The following is a 23,146-nucleotide window of genomic DNA, read 5'->3' as shown; positions in this document are numbered from 1 at the left end:
GAGAAGGACTGGTTAAGCGAGATACAAGGGACATAAAGGAAGAGAGAATTCTTTAAAAATTTAAAATTTGACATTTTAAAATCTCCAACAGCAACTCACTGCCCAAAGGAATGAGACTACACACTTTTAATTGTTCAGTTTTTCTCTTGGCAAGTTTTACCGGCAGTCATTAACAATTTTACATCATTAAAATGTTTTACCTCCCACCCTAGTCATTTTCTGTCGCAATTTCAATAGCCAATTAATGTGCAACTACAGTAATTTCATGGGGAGGTTCAGGGAGATGCTGATCATTACTCTTATGGAGGACCAATGCAAATCAGACAGAGAATTACAATGATAATGGGGTATCTTTCTAGTCACCAGCTGCTGGCCGTTTTACTCATTGTTCCTTTACCGATGTTGTATACCGAAATCTGAGCCCTGGCTATAAAGACAACAACATTGAGTGACAGCAAAATTTCTGCAAATGAAGCATAATTCTGTAGCATTGGAAAGGAACATTTGAGCTCACACTGTTAGTGAAAAAGTATTCAGAAAGATGTTGTTTAAACTGCTCAATCCAAACTGTGGCGCAACAAACCCCTATTTATTTAAAGCTGATAATGTTCATTTCTTTAGTTAGTGCATTTGGAGCTTGTTAACAAAAGTTGACAGAGCTATTTCCAACTGCATTTACATATAACTGATACTTTATTGACTCACCTTTAGAGACCAGCGGCTTTCTAGACAAGTTAGACAAGTTTTGACAGATGCAGAAGTAATGACTGGTTTTTAGATTCCCTGAAATCAGCTGTACACCACAGAAGTTGATTTTAGTTCAGTGACCACTTTCCGTTACATCAGCATGATGCCTCTGCAGTTTTCTACAGCTGGGAGTAGAACTGTTGCATTGCTGCTGGTGGGTCATGTTCTCCTTATCACCCTGCTCCCTGTCACTTTGTGGTTGCTCCTGTTTCTGTACTTGCATCTCTTTCCCCGTTAGGACCTGCTCCTTCCTTGACCTCTGGCACATTAACAAATTCATCTCTTTGTGCTCCTTTCTAACTGCTTCACCCACTCTATGGTGCCTTGGTTGGAAAAGAGCATATTTTTGGATTTTTATTTTAGAAACATAAAAACATAGAAAATAGGAGCCTGCTCTGCTGTTCAATATGATCATAGCTGAATTCATCCAAATGCAGTATCTTGTTCCAACTTTCTCCCCATATCCCCCGATCCTAAGAATATCTGACTCATTCTTGAATGTATCTCATTATTTGGCTTCATCTGCCTTCTGTGCTAGACGATTCCTCTGGATCACCAACCTCCGGGAGAAGAGAATAGATCCATAATTTGCTTGGCCACAAGACGACAGAGAGTAGTGGTGGATGGTTCTTTTTCTGACTGGAGGTCTGTGTTTGGCAGAGATCGGAGTTGGAACTTCTGTTGTTTGTGATACATAAATGACTTGGATGAAGTCTAAGTACCCATTATGAAGCACTTGGATAGGTACATGCAGGGGTGGGGCTTGGAGGGATATGGGCTAAACGCAGGAAATTGGGACTAGCTGGGTGGGCACCGTGGCCAGCATGGCCTGTATCCGTGCTGTATTCTTCTATGATTCTTTGAAAATGTAGGTGGATGGATGAATAAGTTTTCAGGTAACATGAAAACTAGTGGAGCTCTGGGTAGTGAGGAGGGTTGTCAAAGGATGCATCAGAAAATTTGTGTGGGGAAGTGGGAGATGGAGTATAGTCTGGACAAGTGTTAGGAGATGAATTTTGGGAGGTCAAATGCAAGAGGAAGGTATACAGTGAATGACAGGACCCTTAGGAACATTGATGTACAGAGGGATCTTGAGGTGGAAGTCCATTGCTCCCTGAAAGTGGCAACACAAGTGGTAATTGCCTTCATTGCTACATGCTTGCCTTCATTGGTCAAGTCGTTGATTATAAAAGTTGGCAAGTAATGTTGCAGCTGTACAAAATGTTGGTTAGCCCTCACTTGGAGTATTGTGGAGCCAAAACCAAACTTCTGGAGGAACTCAGTGGGTCGAGCACATCTGTGGAGGCAAAGGGATGGTTGACGTTTCAGGTCGAGATCTCGCATTGGAGTATTGTGCACAGTTCTGGTTGCCAAACTATGGGAAGAATGTGGAGGTTTTGGAGAGGGTGCAGAAGAGGTTTACCAGGGTGTTGCCTGGATAAGAGTGTATTAGCTTTAAATAGAGGTTGGACAAACTTGGATTGTTTCCTCTGGAATGTAGGAGACTGAGGAGTGACCTGATAGAAGTTTGTAAAATATTGAGAGGCATAGATAGGTAGACAGTCAGGAGTCTGTTTCCCAGGGTGGAATGTCAAATACTAGAGAGCACAGGTTGAAGGTGAGAGGGGGAAAGTTTAAAGGAGATTTGCCTTTGCACAGAGAGCGGTGGGTGCCTGGAACGTGCTGCCAGGGGTGGTGGTGGAAGCAGATACGACAGTAATTATTTAAGAGGCCCTTAGACGGACACATGAACAGGCAGGGAATGGAGGGATGTGGACCATGTGCAGGCAGATGGGATCAGTTCGATTCTCATCATGGTGGGCATGGATATTGTGGGCTGAAGGGCCTCTTCCTGTGCTGTGCCTTTCCACATTCTATGTTCTAAAATTGTGAGGCCCATTAGGGTCGGGGGGGTTGAGGTAGTTGGAGAGCCCAGCTCAGTCTAACCCAATCCAATCCAATCCAATCCAGTCCAACCCACCGTACTCCAATCCAATTCAACCCAGCCTATCCCAGCCAACCCCAATTCAGCCCAGCCCAGCCCAATCCAATCCAATCCAATCCTTCCCGGCCAAGCCCGATCCAATCTAATTCATTTGGGGATGAAAGTGGAATCAGGGGACATTGAACGGAGGCAACAGTGGTGTTGATCAGGGTCTCTATGAGCCTCTGGGGTGGCTGCTCTTATCAGCTGCGTCTGTTCACGTTGACAATGACAGAATTGGAGCAGGACATTGGTGGGTAAGTCTTTCAGCTGGTTTTCAGCACCTGAGTTAGGCCGGGGTTAAACTTTCTACTTGAACTTGACCAAGGGGGAGGGGACAGTCCAACTTTGCATTTAAAAAATTACAAAGAGGACTTGTGAGTGGAAAGGCTCAGTTGAATATTGGAGAAAATGTGGGTGGTGCCGTGGCACAGTTAACAGATCCTCTGTCTGACGGTGTCAGAGACCCAGGGTTCAATCCTGACCTCGGGTATTGTCTGTGTGGAGTTTGCAGAGTTCTCCCTGTGACTGCATGGATCCTTTCTGGATGCACTGGCTTCCGCCCACATCCCAAGTTAGAAGTTAATTGGTCACTCCCAGTTGCCCCGAGTGTGTAGGTGAGTGTTGGAATCTGGGAATGTGGGGAGAATATAGATTGGGATTAATGTAGAATGAGTGTAAATGGTCAGCCCTGGGTCAGCAGGCCGAAGGGACTGTTTCTGTGCTGTATCTCTCTATGAGTCTTTAGACAGAGTCTGTAAGTAATTGGCAGATTCAGTCAGGCTGAATTTTGTTTGAGGTGTGTGGGTTCCAAGGAGAGGGCAGTTTGTAGCATCTGATCATTCCAGCCCTCGGAGTGAGAAGCAGGAAAGGTGTACAGATTTGACCTGCTTTCCTTCACGTTCTGCATGTGGCATCCATCCAAAGTGAAAGAAAATACGACATGAACAGTTCCTTACCAAGGCTTGGAAATGAGTAGAGAGGGGAATAATCTGAGGGACAAAGATGTTTCTTTTGCCACTTAAAGTGCAGCTCATTTTGCTTAACTGTGTGTTTGACTTGGGCTGCAGGCCCCCAGGGCTGAACAACTGTGGTCTGCGTTGGGGGCTATTGTCTACCTTATCCACCTTCCCAGCAGTTAGAGCTGTACACAGTACAGTTTATCGTGGTTTTTGTTTATTGGCCATCTCTAGTTTCTCTGAAAAGGTTAGTCTTCTCCAAGAAGACTGCAGTCTACATGGTGTCTCAATGGTGGGATACTGACCTGACGTCAATGATGTAACCTAATGTTAAGAAGTAGCTCTGAGGTGATGGGCTGGCCCCATGATGTTGGTTTTCTGGTGGTGGAGGTAACAGAGGAACGAGGTACAGCTTGGTAACTTTCTGCAATGTGTCCTATAGATTGCACACTCTGTAGCTGCAATGTAGTGACAAGGTCCACAGGTAGAAAGAGCTTCCTGGGCAAGTAAGTGGGAGGCAAATAGCACCGGTGAAGTCTGGTGTAGATGGGTCATTCTGGGATTTCACATGGATTGTGAATGAGGAATCAGAGCTGTTGGTTTTCCTTGTTTGCAAAGCCCGAAGTCATGACATTCTGCCAGGATCAGGAGTAGGACATTTGGCCCTTTGATCCTGCTCTGCCATCAGTCAATGAGCTAGTGCACTGACTCAGCAGGTCAGGCAGCATCTGTGGAGGGAAATGGACTGTCGACTTTCCAGGTCGAGACCCCTTCATCTGCACTGAAAGAGTAGAGGGGACATATCCAGTATAAAGAGGTGAGGGGAGGGGGCGAGGCAAGAGCTGGCCAGTGATAGGTGGATCCAGGTGAGGAGGGGTTGATGGACAGATGGAGTCAGGTGGGGTTGGGGAAAGAAACTAGGTGATGAGGTGGGGGGGGGGGAGAGTTTGCAAAGTAGACCTGAGTGGATCAGAAGGAGAGAGAGAGGGACCAAGGGGGAGCAGGTTACCTGAAATTGGAGAATTCAATGTTCATGCCATATGGTTGTCGACTACCCAGGGGGAGTATGAGGTGCTATTGCTCTAGATTACATTTGCCCTCTCCCTGACAGTGAGGAGGCCGAGGACAGACAGGTCGGTGTGGGAATGGGGAGGGGATTTAAAATGGTGGGCAACTGGGAGCTGCAGAAGGACATTGTGGACAGAGCGCAGGTACTCAGCAAAGCAATCACTAGTCTGCACTTGGTCGCAGTGACGTAGAGGAGGCCACATCGGGAGCACCATGTGCACAAGGTTGGAGGAGGTGCATGTGTGTCTCTTAGATAAGGAGACCAAACCATACACAGTGCCCTACACATCTTGCAGTTCTGGCACAATGTTGCCCAAAGATTAGGGTAGCCCAAGGTGATTGGTTCATATGAAAGAACCTCAAGATGTCCCTAAACATTTCACAGCCAAAGATGCTTCTTTTAGAAGTTCAGTTGTTATTGAGAAAGAAACGTGACAGCCAATTTACACATAGCAAGATCCCACCAACAGTGAGAATACAACCTATTTCCACTGACTCTAGTTGAAGGATTGAGATTGACCTGGGCAGAGAGTAGGCAGTCAGCTACTGAACCATGGCTTATAACAATTTCTCAGAAGCAGATTGCTGCTCCTGTCTCCGTCAGGTGGAACCTCTGGCCTCGATATACCATGTCCTTATGGCCACTCAATTGAGACAGGAGTCTTAGAATTCGGTTCTGAAATATCCAGTGCGTGCACTGTCAGCATTGATTTGTGGGTTATAATTGGGATGTGTAATTTACAGCAAGGCCTGTTATTAGTGGTGTCTAAGTCTCCACGCAGATTGCAGCTGATTTGCCTGCATGCTCCAGTAAGTGTGTGTGTGAGATGTGTGTGTGTGTATATATATATATATATATATATATATATGTGCGTGCATGAGTTTCCTGCCCTATATATTTATTTAAATTTGTGTGTGTATATATATTTACACATATTTACATATATATACACATATTTATACACATAAATATACACATGTATTTTTTTATATATATATATATAATATGAAGGGCAAGAAACTGAGGTTGGAAACTTGTTGAAATGCTGTGCTGTGATCAGATGGTTACCCCTGCTCCTTGTCTTGACTCTCCCTCACTCTTGGGATAATGTATGGCAAGAAGAAATGAATGGGGTAATAGAAACAATTCCTTGTTATACATCTACTGCATTCGGTGCTCCAAGTGTGGCCTCCTCTACATTGGTGAGACCAAACGCAGACTAGGTGACCGTTTTGGAGAACACCTGCGCTCCGTCCGTAACCACGATCTGCATCTCCCCGTTGCCGGTCACTTCAACTTCCCTTCCCACACTATCACTGATATGTCAGTCCTCGGCCTCCTCCACTGCCGGGAGAATTCCAAGCACAAACTGGAGGAACAGCACCTCATTTTCCGTCTTGGAACCTGATGGCATGAATGTTGAATTCTCCCACTTTAAGTAACCCCCCCCCCCGCCTTCCCCACAACCCCCCCCCCCCACCACCATGCTGCTTCTCCTCTTCCCTTTCCTAGCCTTTTTTTCTCTCTTTCTACCTTTGACCCATCTCCCGGTGGACCTGCTCTCCCTCCTCCCCCGCATATATCTATCTCTTACCTGAATCTACCTTACCTTGTGCCCACCCCACCTCCCCTCTTTTGTCCACCTATCACTGCTCTGCTTTTCCCTCCTATATATCGGGCTTCCCCTTTTCCTATCTTCAGTCCTGAAGAAGGGTCCTGACCCGAAACGTTGACCGCCTGCTTTTCTCCGCGGATGCTGCCCGGCCTGCTGAGTTCCTCCAGCATTGTCTTGTTTTTCATTCAGATTCCAGCGTCTGCGGTCCTTTGTTTCCCCTTGTTATATTTTTGTTGAAAGGGAATTGCCTTCAAGTGATCAGGGCATCAGAGTTCTCACAAGGTGTAAGTAGAATAGATGAGCCTGATATCTGAATTTCTCCCCACTGCCTCACTGAATACCATTTCCTCATGCTATTCACACACTTTGTCTCTTTGATGCTTGTCCATTCCTTTACTGCATCAATCTGTTAGATTCTCCTGCTCCCAACTGCTGTCTTGGTTTCTTCTGCCCCATTCCTGATTATATTAAAATGCCTGTCTGATTGGCCCACACCCAAGTAGTAGACTTGTTCCTTATTGTCGTAGATACTGAGCAACCCACTTGAGTTCCTACTGCTCTGTCATGGAGTCATACAGCAACAAGCCCTTCGGCCCACCATGTCCATGCTGACCATCAAGTAACCACTTGCACTGTTCCTATTTATCGCTTGGTCTACAGCCTTCTCCGCATTGGCAATTTAAGGTTTTATCTTGATACTTCTTAAATGCAGGCACTGTAGTGTAGGGTTCAATTCCAGCCGCTGTCTGTAAGGAGTTTGTACGTTCTCCCCGTGACTGTGTGGGTTTCCTCCAGGTGTTCCGGTTTCCTCCCACGTTCCAAAGACGTACGGGTTAGGAAGTTGTGGGCATGCTATGTTGGCGCAGGAAGCATGACGACACTTACGGGCTGCCCCCAGAGCACTCTACGCAAAATGATGCATTTCACTGTGTGTTTCGATGTACATGTGACTAATAAAGATATCTTGTAATCTTATAAATGCTGCAAGAGTAACTACCTCTCCTACTTACTCAGTGAGTGCATTCTCCCCTTCCTCCTTCCTTCTTGGTTTTAAATCATGTCAAATGTTATTCCTTACAGCAGAGTCACAAGGCCAACCCACCTGGTTGTACCTGTTCCTGAATGAACTTTGATTAAGTTACAGATTTGCAAGGTAGAAATACCTCCAAGCAATTTTCCTTCCGCACAGACATCTGCTGAACCCCCAGACTCTGTCTAGCTGGCTGGGAAGGTTATTGTTAGCTATTGGAATGGAGTTGGTGTTGTTTAGAGACACAAATGTATATTGTGGGTTGGAGGCGTGAAAGGAAAGAGGAATATCAACAATTTCCCATATGGTGTTGTTCACACTTGACTGGTTAGGAAAAGGCACCAAGAATTTCTGCAGGTATACAGTTAAGGGCAGCTATTATTGTTATTTTCTCAGGGGTTCTGAAAACCTCCCACCAGAACCATGAATAGAGGTAAGAAGGATCTCACGGCAATTCTCTCACTTGAACGAAGTGTGAGTACAATGTTGTACGAATGAGCTGAGTGTCAGAAAAACAGGGCACACAGAATCCTCACACTGTTAAGTCTGTACCTTATTACTGGCTTGCACAGAAAGGTGACATGTTTGAAACTTGCAAAAACTCCCACAGGGTTTCACAGATGATGTTTTCCCCAGCTGGGCTGTCTAGAGCAGGTCAGCCTTCAAATAAGAGGCTGAACATTCAGGACACAACTGAGAGGAAACCTCTTCACTCAGAAGGCAGAGAACCTTTGTGGAGCCTCAGTTGCCGAGTGTAATCAAGGCAGCGAATGTTGGTGTAGGAAGGATGTGGAGGCATTGGAGAGGGTGCAGAGGAGATTTACCAGGATGCTGCCTGGATTGGAGGGTATTGAATATGAGGAGAGGCTTAAGGTGCTAGGGCTTTATTCACTGGAAAGGAGGAGGATGAGAGGAGACATGATAGAGGTATATAAAATATTGAGAGGAATAGATAGAGTAGACAGTCAGCGCCTCCTTCCCAGGGCACCAATGCTCAAGACGAGAGGTCATGGCTTTAAGGTTATGGGTGGGAGGTTCAGGGGAGATGTCAGAGGGAGGTTTTTCACCCAGAGAGTGGTTGGTGCATGGAATGCACTGCCTGGGGTGGTGGTGGAGGCAGATACATTGAACAGGTTCAAGAGCTTGTTGGATAGGCATATGGAGGAACGTGAGATAGAGGGATATGCGGGAGGAAGGGGTTAAGTAGTGTGAGGGTGGTCTGATGGATGGCACGACACGGTGGGCCGAAGGGCCTGTTTTGTGCTGTACGGTTCTATGGTTCTATGGTTAGGGCAAAGTGATGCTGAAGTCGGAGGTTGGCCATGATCTTATTTAACGGTGGGGCGGGTGCAAGGGCTGTGTGGACTGCTGCTGCTCCTATTTCTTGTGTCCTTAATGTGCTTGAAATTGGTTGCGGTCACTTAAATGCACTTATTGTCTGTGCAGCCTTAGTCATTTTGGTGTTAATGCAAACAAATTTCAAGACCTGGATGTTTGTGGCAAATAATCCTTAACATAGCTAAATGTGGAATGAAGGAAAAATAAGAAATATCATCTATATATCTATATCATTTGAGAATAAGAAGCTGACAGGGATGGCAGAGCGACAACACCTAGGATGCAGGTGAGAAGAATAATTACAAACTGTTTTGCCAGTCAGCAAGCATTAAAGCAATTCAAATAAGGCACTGGCTTGGACTTCATCCTGATGAAGGGTCTCGACCCGAAACGTCGACTGTTTATTTCCCTCCATAGATGCTGCCTGACCTGCTGAGTTCCTCCAGCACTTTTTGTGTGTATTAATTTCAGAAATGGTGTGATTATGGAGTTGTACAGCACAGAAACAGGCCCCCTTGCCCATCATATCCTTGGTGCCTGTCTATACTAATCCCATTAGGTAGCCTTCTAAGCCTTGGCTATTCAAGAGCCTGTCTAGATGCCTATTAAACCTTCTAATTGTATATTCTTCCACCACCTCCTCTGGCAGCACACCCTCTGTGTGGAAAAACTTTACCCTCAGATCTCCTTTAAAACTCCTTCCTCACACTTTAAACCTATGTCTTTTTGTTTTTGATACCCCTGCTATGGAAAAAATACTTTGACGATTCACCCTGTCTATGCCTCTCAGAATGTTATATACCCCTATCAGGTCACCACACAGCCTCCTTTGCTCCAGGGAAAATAAACCCAGCCTATACAATCTCTCCTTGTAACTAAAGTCCTCCAATTCAGGTGGGCTTTCACATCTTGGTGAATTACCTCAGCACCCTCTCCAACGCATCCACATCCCTTCTACAGTGTGGAAGCCGGAACTACACACAATAATCCAAGTGTGGTCCAACCAATGTTTTGTAAAGTTCTAACGTAATATTCCAATTCTTTTATGTTAAATGTGTTTTGAATTCTTGTAAGGCTGTACCTACTGTTCATAGTTCCTGTTTCCATTTATTAGTTGAAACAAAAGAGAATGCAGGTACAGAACCAAAAGATGGCAGCTAACATCTTGAGATTTCAGTTCAGAAAACATTTAGAAAGAAGCTCTTAGAGCTCCATAAATTGTAAATAGGTTGGATGGCGTAATTGGTGAAGGGAATATTTTCACTGTGGATGAATCCAAAGATGAGGGCCATAAATAAGAACAAAATGCTACCACTAAATCAAACAGGGAAATCAAATCAGGGTTAGAGTGAGGAACTCACTGCCACAGGAAATGGTTGAGACAAGTAGCATGTATATTTTAACGAGGAAACTAGAGAGTACATGAGAGAAAGTTACACTGAAAAGTTGAGATGAAATAGATGGAATGGGAAGATACATATAAATGCCAACATAGGCTGTTGGGCCGAATGGCCATCTCCTGTGCTGCATTTTCTGTGGATATTGCTGCCAAAGAAAAGCATCAGGGCTGCAAAACAATTCTAATTTATACTTGTAATTTTAATTACACTGTTAATCAGTAATAGAATACCAGTATTTTTAAGTGGAATGCCCTTAAATTTAAATGGTCAAATGGAAAATACTTTGCCTTTATAATCTCTAATAATATGGTTATTGACTCTCATTGCTAAAGCCTTCTAACCTCCTCTTGGAGTTGTGCATTCCTCCAATTTCAGCCTGATGTGCACCCCCAAGGTCCTTCACCCCAAAGTTCCCATCTGTGTGGTCCATCATTAAGTAGCTAGGAGCACTCACCACTTTTGTTACATTTAATGAATTGTTTCCTGGATGAAGTATTTCACGGAGCTCGGAGAAAATGTCATGTAGCCCACATAGGTGGGCCTGAGCTTTGATTTTGGTTTGACTGCTCCTGGCTCTTAACCTGTTCTGGATATTGGTGACTGAGTTGGACAAATCATTTTCAGAGCGATGTGTGTCTGCACCAGGTTGAGGTGACCCAGTCTCCACCAGAACCTATACCTGGCACATTACCAATCCAGTAGCCAGCGTAAGGCTGACATGTCAAGCTGATCTTGGCTTTCAGTCAGAGGTCAAGCTGGGTATCTGACCTAGGATCTTGTCCCATAGAGATGTCTGCCCTTCACTTCCTCTCACTCTGTACATCTTTCTCTCCCTCTTCCCTCCCTGCCTCTTTCTCTGCCTATGTCTCTCTCCAACACCTCCCCCCCCCCACCCTTCTCTGTCTGCCTCTCTCTTTCCCTCTCTGCTACCTTTAGCCATATAGAACCATAGAACCATACAGCACAAAACAGGCCCTTCGGCCCACTATGTTGTGCCGTCCATCAAACCACCCTCACACTATCTAACCCTTTCCTTCCGCATATCCCTCTACCTCACATTCCTCCATGTGCCTATCCAACAAACTCTTGAACCTGTCCAATGTATCTGCCTCCACCACCACCCCAGGCAGTGCATTCCATGCACCAGCAACTCTCTGGGTGAAAAACCTCCCCCTGACATCTCCCCTGAACCTCCCACCCATAACCTTAAAGCCATGCCCTCTTGTATTGAGCATTGGTGCCCTGGGAATCACCAGACTGGATGTGAAATGACACATTGACAGGTTGCTGTCTTCGTTCCTGGGCCCTACAGATGACGTGGGCTAAAGGGGTAGCACTTAGGGGGCATTGGAGGTAGGGTGGGTAATTGAGAGTGGGATCTGAAGGTGTTGCACAGGCAGCTGCAGTTTCCAAAGCAATTGGGTGTTCCAAGGGTGGGGGGGGGGGGGGGGGGGGGGAGCTGGGGTGTAGTTGGGGATGGTTGCCAATCCAAGGTTATAGTTGAAGAGGAGAGCATCTGAACCTGAAACAGCAATGGGAGGAGTGTGTGGAGTGAGGGGTAAGAAGGTGGGGGGCTGTTGTCAGACATCCAAGACACCCCCTTGCCAGTGAGGGTATTGTGCACCGCATTATTTACTTTTATGAACTTTAAAAATTATGATTCACTTTTTTAATCCTGTTTAATAATCACATTTAATGTATTACAATTTAAAGCTTTTGTTTTGTGATTGTGTGCAGTGGTGTGCATCAGCAATGGATGTGGATCATTGGCCCAGACGGGGAGGGGTGTTGTCCAGCTAAACACTGAAACCCTTTTGCTTGCAATACCTCTCTGAGTCGATTAAATGTGATCTCTCAATGTGCTTTGGTAATAACACAGATCAAAATATTCATCTATCATTGACTAGACACTATGGAGAAATAGTTTCAAGGCAACCATTTACCTTCAGGTTTAACGATGTCTGTGGGAAAGGTTGGCATTCAAGGATTTGGTTCAGACTGAACACCACTATTTCCCTGTAACTCACCTTCTACAACAAAACACTCCACTAATCTATTTTTCCTGCCCATGGAGATATTTACATTTCCTCTCATTAAGTCCTGCCCGCTGCCTTCTTGCTCAATCGCTTAACTTGTTAATATCTCTCTGCAGCCCCTTTGACTTTTCCTCATAGATTTTCCCACCTTGCTTTGTAGCATCAGCAGTCTTGGATACGTTATACCAGGTCCCCTTTTTTTAATCGTTCATGTAGATCGTGACCAGCTTAAACCCAGCCAGTGATGCTAGCAGTAAGCAACTAGTGAAGAGTACCACTCCCAAAATGACTGACTTCCTACTGTCCGTGTTCTGTCCATTAACTAATCCTCATTCCATACAAATCAATTTCCCTCAATTTCATGAGTCTTAATTTTTGTATAACCTATGCGGCAACAATTTTTAAATACTTGCAAGCTCCAAAAAATCTAGCAGATGTGTCGAAAGTGATCTCCTTTTTCTAAGTCATAGGGTCACCCAGCACGGGAGCAGGCCCTTTGGCCCATCTGGTCCATGCTGACCAAGGTTTCCATCTAAGCTAGTCCCATTTGCCCGTGTTTCATTCGTATCCCTCTAAACCTTTCTTATCCATGTATGTTTTAAATGTTGTTAATGTACCTGCCTCAGCCATTTCCTCCGGCAGGTTGTTTCAGATTCTGACCACCCTCTGGGTAAAAAAAGTTGCCCCTCAGGTTCCAATTAAATCTTTCCCCTCTCACCCTAAACCTATGTCCTCCAGTTCTTGATTTCCCCAGCCCTGGGAAAAAGACTGTGCATACTGACCCTATCTATACCCCTCATGATTTTATACACCCCTGTAAGATCACCCCTCTTCTATGCTTCAATGAAAAAAGTCCCTACCTGCTATGTGATTCATTGGGAATCTGCTGCCAGCCCAGTTTAACTGAAGCCCTTTTCAACTGAATCTGTTCTTAAGGAATTCAGTTAATTGCATCTACATTTGCATGCACTTAGTTTTATCTTTCATTTATTGAGCATATTCAAGATGGAGGTTGATAGATTTTTAGACAACAGATGGGGGGGGGCATAGTACAGGAAAGTGATGCTGAGTTAGAAGATCACCTATGGTCTTATTGAATGGCAGAGCAGGTTTGAAGGGCTGAATGGCCTCGCCCTGCATCTCTCTCTCTCTCAGGTCCTTTCTTCCTCTGGCTGGGATGCAGGCTGCCTGATTCCTCTGGCTGGGTGGAACTACACCAGTGATTTAGCTGAGGGTACCAAATCTCTGATGATACAAAACCAGATGGGGTTGTGAGTAGGGAGGAGGATGTAAAAAGGCTTCAGGGAGATATGGACAAGCTGAGAGTGTGGGAGATGGAATATGTTGTGGAAAAACGTGAGGTCATCCACTTGGTGCACTTAACAGAGAAGCAGAGTATTTTTTTAAGTGGTGAGAGATTGGTAAATGTTGATACTTAAAGGTGTGCTTGCACACTGAGAGCCATAATGAAGGTGCTGGAAGTTAGGGCAAACAACATGTTGGTTTTTATTGTGGGAAGGTTGAGTGCAGCAGTAGAGAGGTCTTCTTGCAATTATGTAGGTCCCTGCTGAGATCTGTATCAGGAGTATTGTGTACAAATTTAGTCACCTTACAAAAACAGAGTTCAGCAGAGATTCAGCAGAATGGTTCCAAGGATGGTGGGGTTGCCATATGAAGAGTGATTGAATAGACTAGAACTATATTCTCTGTAGGTTAAAACAATAGGAGATGATCACATTGAAACTTACAAAATTCTCAGAGGGATTGACAGCTGAGGAGTGCTGAGCCATGGGTCACAATCTTAGGAAAGGAGGCAGGCCATTTAAGATTGAGATGAGAAGAAATGTACTTACTCCGAGGATGGTGAATCTTTGGAATTCTCTTGCCCCAGAGAGCTGTGGAGGCTCAGTATGAGTTCGTTCATAAATTGGTAAATTGGTTTATTATTGTCACATGTACAGTGAAAAACTGTCTTGCCTGGCATCTATACCGATCATTTTGTCACGTCAGTACACTGAGGTAGTACAAGGGAGAAGCAATAACAGAATGCAGAATAAAGTGTTACAGTTACAGAGAAAGTGCAGGCAGACAATAAGGTGCAATGTCATAACGAGGTGGATGGTGAGGTCATGAGTCCATCTTATTGTACAAGGGGGCCGTTCAATAGTTTGGGGCAGCCACGGTAGCGCAGCGGTTAGCGTAACGCTATTACAGTGCCAGCGAACCAGGATCAATTCCGGCCACTGTCTGTAAGGAGTTTGTACGTTCTCCCCATGTCTGCGTGGGTTTCCTCCGGGTGCTCCGGTTTCCTCCCACATTCCAAAGGCGTATGGGTTAGGAAGTTGTGGGCATGCTATGTAGGTGCCGGAAGCGTGGTGACACTTGCGGGCTGCCCCCAGAACACTCTACGCAAAAGGTGCATTTCACTGTGTGTTTTGATGTACATGTGACTAATAAAGATATCTTATCTTATAACAGCAGGATAGAAGCTGTCCTTGAGCCTGGTAGTATGTGCTTTCAGGTTTTTGTATCTTCTGCCAGATGGGAGGGGGGAGGAGAGAGAATGTCCAGGGTGGCTGGGGTCTCTGATTATGCTGTCCGCTTTACTGAGGTAGCGAGAGGTATAGACAGAGTCTGTGGAGGGGAAGCTGGTTTTTGTGATATGCTGAGCTCTGCAGTTTTTTGCAGTCTCGGGCAAACCAGTTGCCATTCCAAGCTGTGATGCATCCAGGTAGGATGCTTCCAATGGGGCATCTATAAAAATTGGTGAGGGGCAATGGGGACATGGCGAATTTCTTTAGCCTCCTGTGGAAGTAGAGGCGCTGGTGAGATTTCTTGGCCGTGGCATCTACGTGGTTGGACCAGGATAGACTATTGGTGATGTTCACTGTTAGGAACTTGAAGTTCTCAACCCCCTCGATCTCTCAGCACTTCATAACACAGGTCAAAGATTGCTGGATGTTAAGAGAACAAGGGGAATGGAGATAGTGCAGAAAAATGGTGTAAAAGAGGTCATGATCTGGTGCATGAAGGAACAAGCTCGAAGGGTGAGATATCTATTCCTGCTCCAACTCTTATGTTCATTGGTTCTTGCAACCCTTGCTTAAAGAGCCTATTCTGAACTGCCCACAATGCAAATAAATACCTCCTCAAGAAGGCGACTAAAACTAGACTGTGGTTTAGTCTCACCAATGCCCCCATGGATTTCCCTTTGCATTCTCTTTTTATATCCTCCTCACAATGTGTGAGGAACCTCATTTTAATTTTCTGGTGATGCCCCCCTTTGTTTCTGAGATGTTATGCCCTGCCTCTTGAAAATATGTGTGACATGTAAAGCGGATATTGTGGAACATTCGGGTCAGGAGAGCTGCTGTTACATCACAGATTATCGCCATCTCTTTTGTAGGTTCATCAACGGTCACGAAGTGAGGCAAGGACTCCATCATCGTGCCTGTGCCAGAGATCTTCAGCTGAAGTAGCCACTTGAATTGTTGGCCTGAAGGAGACATTTATCCAAATTCTAGGATTTCAGATGATAATTTTCAAGTTAATTAAGAACACTGGCAGCAAAGTTTTATACAACTGAAGGCAACGTTTTCTGCAAGGCTTTTCGGAAAATATTTTTCACCTTTCCATTTGTCACTCTTCACCTTCCTTTTCTGTGTAACAAACTGAGCTGGTGTGGATCCAGTTTCTCGGTGGTCGGTGCTCTGTGTAGCTAGCAGAGCTAGTGTTTATTGCCCATTGCTGATCGTCCTTGAAGGTGTTGTTGAGTCACCTTTTTGAATTGCTGTTGTGATTGTGATGAATGCCCTCTGGTAGAGTTTTTGCGTAGGAAGTTCCTGGAATTATCCTCTACTGCTGAAAATTGTTTCATTTGTAACAAGTTCTTCTGCCTTGAAACAAAATCATTTGAACAAAGCACCATGAACCACTTAGTGTCTGCTTGCTTAGAAGAGCCTTGACTGCATGTATGGAAAGTGAGACTAGCATTATACAAACTCTTTTATAGATTTCAGGATGTCCCAAAACACTTTATTCAATTAACTATTTCTGAAGTGTAGCCACTGTTGTAACAGTGATATGCTGCATTATATTTGCCCCTCTGTAAAGCCACACAAAACAGCAGCGAGATGATCACAGACAAATAATGTGCCTTTTTTCTAATCAGCTAAAGAATATGTACTGGCCAGGATCTCGGATGAGTGCTACGAAACCTTTATGTCCAGTTGTTGGAGCATTCATTTTGAACTTCTCATCCAGAGGAGGCCGAAGTTGTTTAACTTTGGGACTTGGTTGTCCAGTTCTCCCAAGTCAAATAACAAAGTTAAAACTCTCTCTGTCTTTAACAGTCTGTCCTTTGCCACATCCCTCTCAAGAGCTACTGAGGCTCTCCACAGGTGCCATTCCAATCCCCATACCCCTACTCCATGTTTGTACCTGGGCATTGAGCAGAAGGACCTTGTTTGACAAAGTGGGCATTATGGCAGAAGCAGCTCTTCCCATCACCCTAAGACCAAAGCCCTCCACTTTCCCAGTGAGGTCAGTAGATAACACATTTATCTTTAGCCAATTCACCTCCTGGCCCAAGGGTTCGGAGAACTGGAGCCACTTACACCAAATCCACAAAATTTGCACCAACTGCACTTTGAACTTTGGGCTTAGTCAATGTAACTTCAGGGAGAGGATTTATCCTCTGTGCCAGTGAATAGGATTTTTAGTTTATTTCACCATGACAAGTTAAACTGCAAATCTTTGTCAGAATTTTATAATTGCTTTTATCTTCGGATTTGCTGTTATAATGATTCCTTTGGAGTGAAAATCAATAGAGCTCTACATCCATTGAAACTCCTGTTGTTTGTCATTTTTAATATTCAGACTATTGTTTGAATCCACATACAACACAGCTGCCAACCAGTTTAAGGAACTGTGTTGGGAATGTATATGCAGACAAAGGAAAGGGAAATCCGGAATTATTCTCATCAGGGATGTCGACTTGTAGCTTCTCATATGAAACAAACCTTTGGGAAACTGGTACAAACAGAACAAACGTGACTTTGGCAGCCCAGGATAAACCCAGCTAGGATCGATATGGTTCAGGTCTCTTTTCTCCTCTTGGCTGTGTTTGGTTTAGTGACTTCCAGCTTTGTCTTCAAGTGGAACTATCTATGATTACAAATATAGAGTGGGAATTAGTTTTCTGAGAGATAGTGCTGAGCAGTGAGAGGGAGTTTTACTGAATGTTTGATCTATGCTCAACTTAACCTGTGTTCTTGGTATGAACAGTTCAGAAATGTCACCATGGCCAGCAGTGAAACCTTTACTTAACTATGCACAAACATTTACTGAGAAGCAGATTTTTCATTAAACAAAACAAAATATGCTTTTCTAATGGTCAGAAAAGCAGGTGATTAATTTCCTGAATGCTCCAGGAAATGTTGCTACATATCCATTCCTGACACACTGTAGGTAAAGTAGTCCCATTTCGTAATTGGTTTATTATTGTCGCATGTACCGAGATACAGTGGAAAAACTTTTTTGCATGCCATCCAGACAGATCATTTCAAAACATAAGTACATCAAGGTAGTACAAAGGGAAAAGCAATAACAGAATGTAAAATATGGTGTTACTGTTATAGAGAAAGAGCAGTGCAGGTAGACTATAAGGTGCAAGGGCTACTGTCCAGCAGCTCCAGCAACCCTGGTTTGAACCTGACCTCCAGTGGCATTCGCATCTTCTCCCTGTCACGGTGTGGGTTTTCTCTGGACTCTTCAGTTTCCTTCCACATCCCAGTGACGTGCAGGTTGGTGTGTTACTTGGCCACTGGTGTAGATGGGTGGTGGGAGCATCAGGAGGGAATTGATGGGGATGTGAGAGAGAATAAGTTACTGGGAAATGATTGGGAGATTAGGACTGACAGGACTGCTCTGAGAGTTGGCATAGACTCGATGGGCTGAATGGCCTCCCTCTCATACCATAAGTAAATATGAGACAAGCATTAAAAAGAATTTCACAGAAAAGGAACAAAAAAGGGACAAAGGGATCTGTATTGCTTTATTCTCGCTGCAAGCACAATGCAACTAAATTTACAATGTCTTTATATGTGTGTAAGACTGTACACTTTCATAAGTTGTATACATGAATGTATTTAAGTATTCAATATGTGAATATGTACCATAAGTACAAAGACTGTATAAAGCATATGAATGCTTAATGTACAATAGTCTGTGCAATATAGGTGACGTGTGTGAAAGTGCATGTTCAGTAGGTTAATAAAATATTAAAGTGAAAGTACTTAAAGAAAACTTTAACAATTTGTACGCTGTCCTTCATGGTATTTAGGGCATTATTCATTGTTGGCTGGTCTTCAAGTCTATTTGTTAAATGTACTAAAAGTAACAAAACATACATGATGAGCTTGCAATTAACTTTGCCTGTTCCTTTCTCCTTCTGCTTGGCAGTCACATGACATGACAGTGTTGAGCAAGCCCCTCCCTACCTATAAATGCCACGGCAAGTAATTTGGGAAATTGGTTTAATATTGTCACATGTACTGAGGTACAGTGAAAAACGTTGTCTTGCACGCCATCCATACAGATCATTTCATCACATCAGTGCATTGAGGTAGTACAAGGGAAAACAATAACAGAATTCAGAGTAAGTGTTACAGCTTCGGAGGAAGTGCAGGGCAGGCAGACAATAAAGTGCAAGGCCATGATGGGATAGCTTGTGAGGACAAGAGTCCATATTATCATACAAGTGGTCTGTTCAATAGTCTTATAAACCCCTGGCACCTATTTGTGCTGCCATTTTGAGCAAATTTAAAATTCCCATTTCGGATTTTTCTTTGGACCTGTTTGTTCCTCTGTCTGAGATCCCTCAACTGATATCTCTCCAGTGCACCTCCAGTTCTAGCCTCTTGTGTATCCCCAAATTCCATCTCTCCACCAATGGCAACTTTGTCCTAAGTGGCCAAATGCCCACTCTGGAATTCCCTTCCTAAACCTCTCCAGCTCCCTGCCTTTAAAATCCTGCTTGTAATGCACCTTGTATAGGTCAGTGTCAAATCTAAACTGATAATTCTTTTTGGAATGTTTTTCAACATTGAAGGGGGCATACAATGGCAAGTTGATGTTGTTATTACAGTGCCAGTGACCTTGGTTCAATTCTGGCTGCTGTCTGTAAGGAGTTTGTACGTTCTCCCCGTGTCTGCGTGAGTTTCCTCCGGGTGCTCTGGTTTCCTCCCACATTCCAAAGGCGTATGGGTTAGGAAGTTGTGGGCATGCTATGTTGGCGCCGGAAGCGTGGTGACACTTGTGGGCTGCCTCCAGAACATCCCATGCAAAAGGTGCATTTCATTGTGTGTTTCGATGTACATGTGACTAATAAAGATATCTTATCTTGATGCAATAAGGGTAAGGCTTAAAATGTAACCACCACCTGGACCTGATTAATGCAGAGTATACTCAACATCTGAAAGAGATGAATACGAAGTCTTCCTTACTGATGGCATAAAATATTTAGAGAAAGCTTGCAGGATTTGCTGGGCACACATATTCAATAAAGATAACTATGCTGATGTGTATTTTATGTCTCAAAATTTCAACAAGAGCAAGCCATTCAATTCTCAGACCTCCTCCTCAATTCTGTTAGATCTGTATAACACTGTCTTTTACCCAGCTTTCCCCACTTCCCTTGATATCCTTACCTAGCAAAGATCTACAGCTTTCAGCCTTGCAATCCCACTGTCTTGGAGAATAGAATTCCACTAACCTTTCTGTGGAAGAAATGTAGCCTTGTTTCACTCTTGACTGCCTTAGCTTTAAGTTTTAGGACGTGTTTCTTGTTCTCTACTCACCACCAGAGCAAATAGTTTCTCTGTACCTGCACCAGATCCATTAATCATCTTAAATACATTGACTAAATGACCTTCTAATCTTCTAGTTTGGAGGGATACAAGCTATATTAATATAACATTATCATAATTCAACTCATAAACATGTAAATTAGCAGTAGGACAAGGACACACAACCACTTGAGACTGCTCCAACATATAATAAGATCATAGCTGATCTGATTGTAATCTCAGTTCCACATTTTCATCTCCCCATGGTAACCTTTCATTCTCTTGCTTACCTTTTTCTATCTTTGTCTTAAAAATATTCAAAGTCTCTGGTCTTCTCTGCTGCTTATGTGATGCTCTGTGCCTGTGATGCTGCTGCAGGTAAGTTTTTCGTTGCACCCGTGCATGACAATAAACTCGACTTCGACTTCACCACCCCTTGGGGAACAGAGTTCAGAGAAAAGATTTCAAATTCCTCCATGTCTTAAATGGGCAACATCTTAATCTTAAACACCTAGTTGCAGATTCTCCCGCAATCCTCTCCACCTCCTTTCTGTTAAGACCTCACAAGTTTCAATCACTCTTCTAAACTCCAGCCGATATAAGCCTCGCCTGTCCACCTTGTATGACAACCCACCCATTTCAGATCTTAGTCTAGTAAACCTTCTTTGAACTTCTTTGAGTGCATTAACATTCTTCCTTAAATAAGTGCGCCAGACGTGGTCTCCCTCTATAACTGGAGCACAACCTCCCTATTTTTGTATTCAATTCCCCTAGCAATAAAAAAATCCCATGATTTAGCATTTCTAATGCTGCATCTGCATTCTAGCCTTTTGTGAATCACTCACTAGGACACCCAAATCCCTTTGCATGGCAGAGGTTTGCAATCTCTCACCAGTTAAATAATATGCTTAATTAAAAAAAAAATTCTGCCAAAATAGGCAATGTAACTCTTCCCACATTATGCTCTATTTGCCAGATCTTTGGCCACTCACTTAACCTGTCTACCTCCCTCTGTAGATCCGAAAGAAAATACTGCAGATGCTAGAAAAACTGAAAAAAAAATGCTGGAAACATCAACAGGTCAGGCAGCCTCTGTAAAGAGAAAAACAGTTAACAGTTCAGGTCGCTGAACTGTTGTCAGAACTGGGAAAGAGAGAAAACAATTTAGTTTTTGAGAGCAGAGAAGGTGGGAGAGGGATGGGTAGAACAAAGGAAATATCTTTGATAGGTTGAGACCAAATAAGTTAATGTGGCAGTTGGAATCAGATTATGTCTCTTTTTCTGTGTTACGTATTGCCAGCAGCAAGGTGCAAAAACACTGATTTTCTGCACTTGCCTGTTGAACACCTCAACTGTGCTTTCCTATCAAGTGGTAGTTAAAGGCAAGTGATGGAACCTCCAGGCCTTTGTTCATTAGCACAGTACTGTTCGTGGGATCTTGAACTGTGGAAATACACTGCCTCAGTTCCAAAGCTGTAGCAGTGATTAACCTTTGAAAGTACTTCTTTGCAAGGTGCTTCGGGATATCCAGAAATGGACTTTTCAGGTACAATATAAATCTAAGATTTTTTCCTTCCCACTACTCTTTTGTAGAGAATCTTTTGTAGACAACACCTATAATCAGCTGTCCACCATGTTAGTCACCACATCAAACAATTCAACTAGATTAGTTAGGTATCCTCATCCAAGGGTTCAGTCACTTTATCTCAACTTCCCCACAGTTTCAAACTAATATTCCTTTTTCATTATCACATGCTTCTCGGAATAGATTTACAATCCATGGACCAGTATATTTTGAACCTTCTGATGAGACTGCAGCAAAAGGTGGCTCCTAAAGATATAGGCCTTGTAACGGCAGTGTGCTATAAAATAAAAGTTCCATACTCTCCTTTGCTCACTACTTGTGAAGGAAGGTGCTGGGTCTGGGGCTGAGGCCGGGGCTGGTTACTGAAGGGGAGAGGGCCTGGAGTTGGGGTATTTGGGACGTGGGGAGAGCTGGGCGGGCCCTGCTCGGGAGGGTGTTCACCCAAGCTGGTTGGCGGGGGTGTGGTTTAGCTAGCCTTGTAGGGGGTGGGTGTGGCGTCAGAGGTCAGGGAGTGGTGGGGAGTTTGGGCCTGGTGAGAGGCAGGGATTGGAGAACGACATCATATGATCCGGCTCACATGTCGGAAGTATCTGGCTGAATTTTCAAAGCAACAGGGAATGGCCATTAGCCCATTTCGCTCCAGGTAAAGTCAACTTTCAAAGGGACAACACCAATCTAAGCTGCCCCACCTGACCACAATCCTAGGCCCCGGTGTATTCACCACGATTGCTACACAGTGCTGTGTTTTATGCCAGGTATAATCTTTTGACCCGTTGCCTCTCCTGTTTCCTTTTCAATGGTCGGTGTATTCTTTCTGCACCAGAATATTCCGAGTTGAGGAGGCACTGCTGTAGCCCAGTGTTGAAATTTAATCCATACAACACTTAACTTGCTTTTCTCAATCCTGATGAGTATTGTGGTGATAGCTTCAATTTGTTGTCTATCAGTACTCTTAAATCTCTTTCATTTTCCATGCATGTTATTTTATTTCAATCAAATTAATAGTCTATTTCTGGATCCTTTGTCCCACTGAGAGCCACTTAGCATTTCTCTACAATGAATTTCATCTGTAACTCATTTATGCAATCCCCAGAGGCAGCTTTGACAGCCTAGTCAATATGACAGACTCATATTAAGAAATAAGAAGTGTTCAGTCCAAATTGAATCTCTTATTTGGCAAGTAACTGAAATGCTCAGTCTGGTGCCAGCCTTCTAAGTGTGAAGACCATGCATCCTCTGTAAAGGTGCCTTTGTAGTCATTGATGTTACCTGCTTTGTAAAACACAGCAGTCCTGTAAACATTGGGAAGGAACAAATGTGGCCCAAGGTGCTTCACAACTAATGAAGTGCAGTCACTGTTATAACATAAAGAAATAAATTTTCGACATCCACTTACACAAGCAGTAATCTGGTAATGCTGAATTAAATGGTTTTAGTAATGCTGCCCTTCACTTTGTCAAAGAAAAGATCATGGTCTCTTACCTTGATCTAAGGGAGCAGATTAATAGCTTAATAATTTACCCACAGGACAACTCC

At 43.9% G+C, this 23,146-nt stretch overlaps 1 protein-coding gene across 4 annotated transcripts in view; it reads left to right on the top strand.

The window, feature by feature from the left end:
* LOC127581190 (protein spinster homolog 1-like) overlaps window positions 1-18,459 on the top strand; it is a 138,126-nt gene extending 119,667 nt beyond the window's left edge. For 3 of the 4 annotated variants that reach the window (XM_052035292.1, XM_052035291.1, XM_052035288.1), the window contains one exon: window positions 7,170-7,272. In XM_052035292.1, the coding sequence (XP_051891252.1) occupies window positions 7,170-7,249 (80 nt within the window). In that variant the 3' untranslated portion in view covers window positions 7,250-7,272. Of the gene's footprint in view, window positions 1-7,169; window positions 7,273-15,584 lie in introns of those variants that run through there. The other variant, XM_052035290.1, reaches the window with a different exon arrangement.
* The last annotated feature ends 4,687 nt before the right edge of the window (window positions 18,460-23,146 follow it).

Source organism: Pristis pectinata, chromosome 21 (genome assembly GCF_009764475.1).
Source record: "Pristis pectinata isolate sPriPec2 chromosome 21, sPriPec2.1.pri, whole genome shotgun sequence".
Taxonomy (NCBI): Eukaryota; Metazoa; Chordata; class Chondrichthyes; order Rhinopristiformes; family Pristidae; genus Pristis; species Pristis pectinata.
Note: the sequence above shows the minus strand (reverse complement) of the source record. Positions and strands in the feature narration are given on the sequence as shown.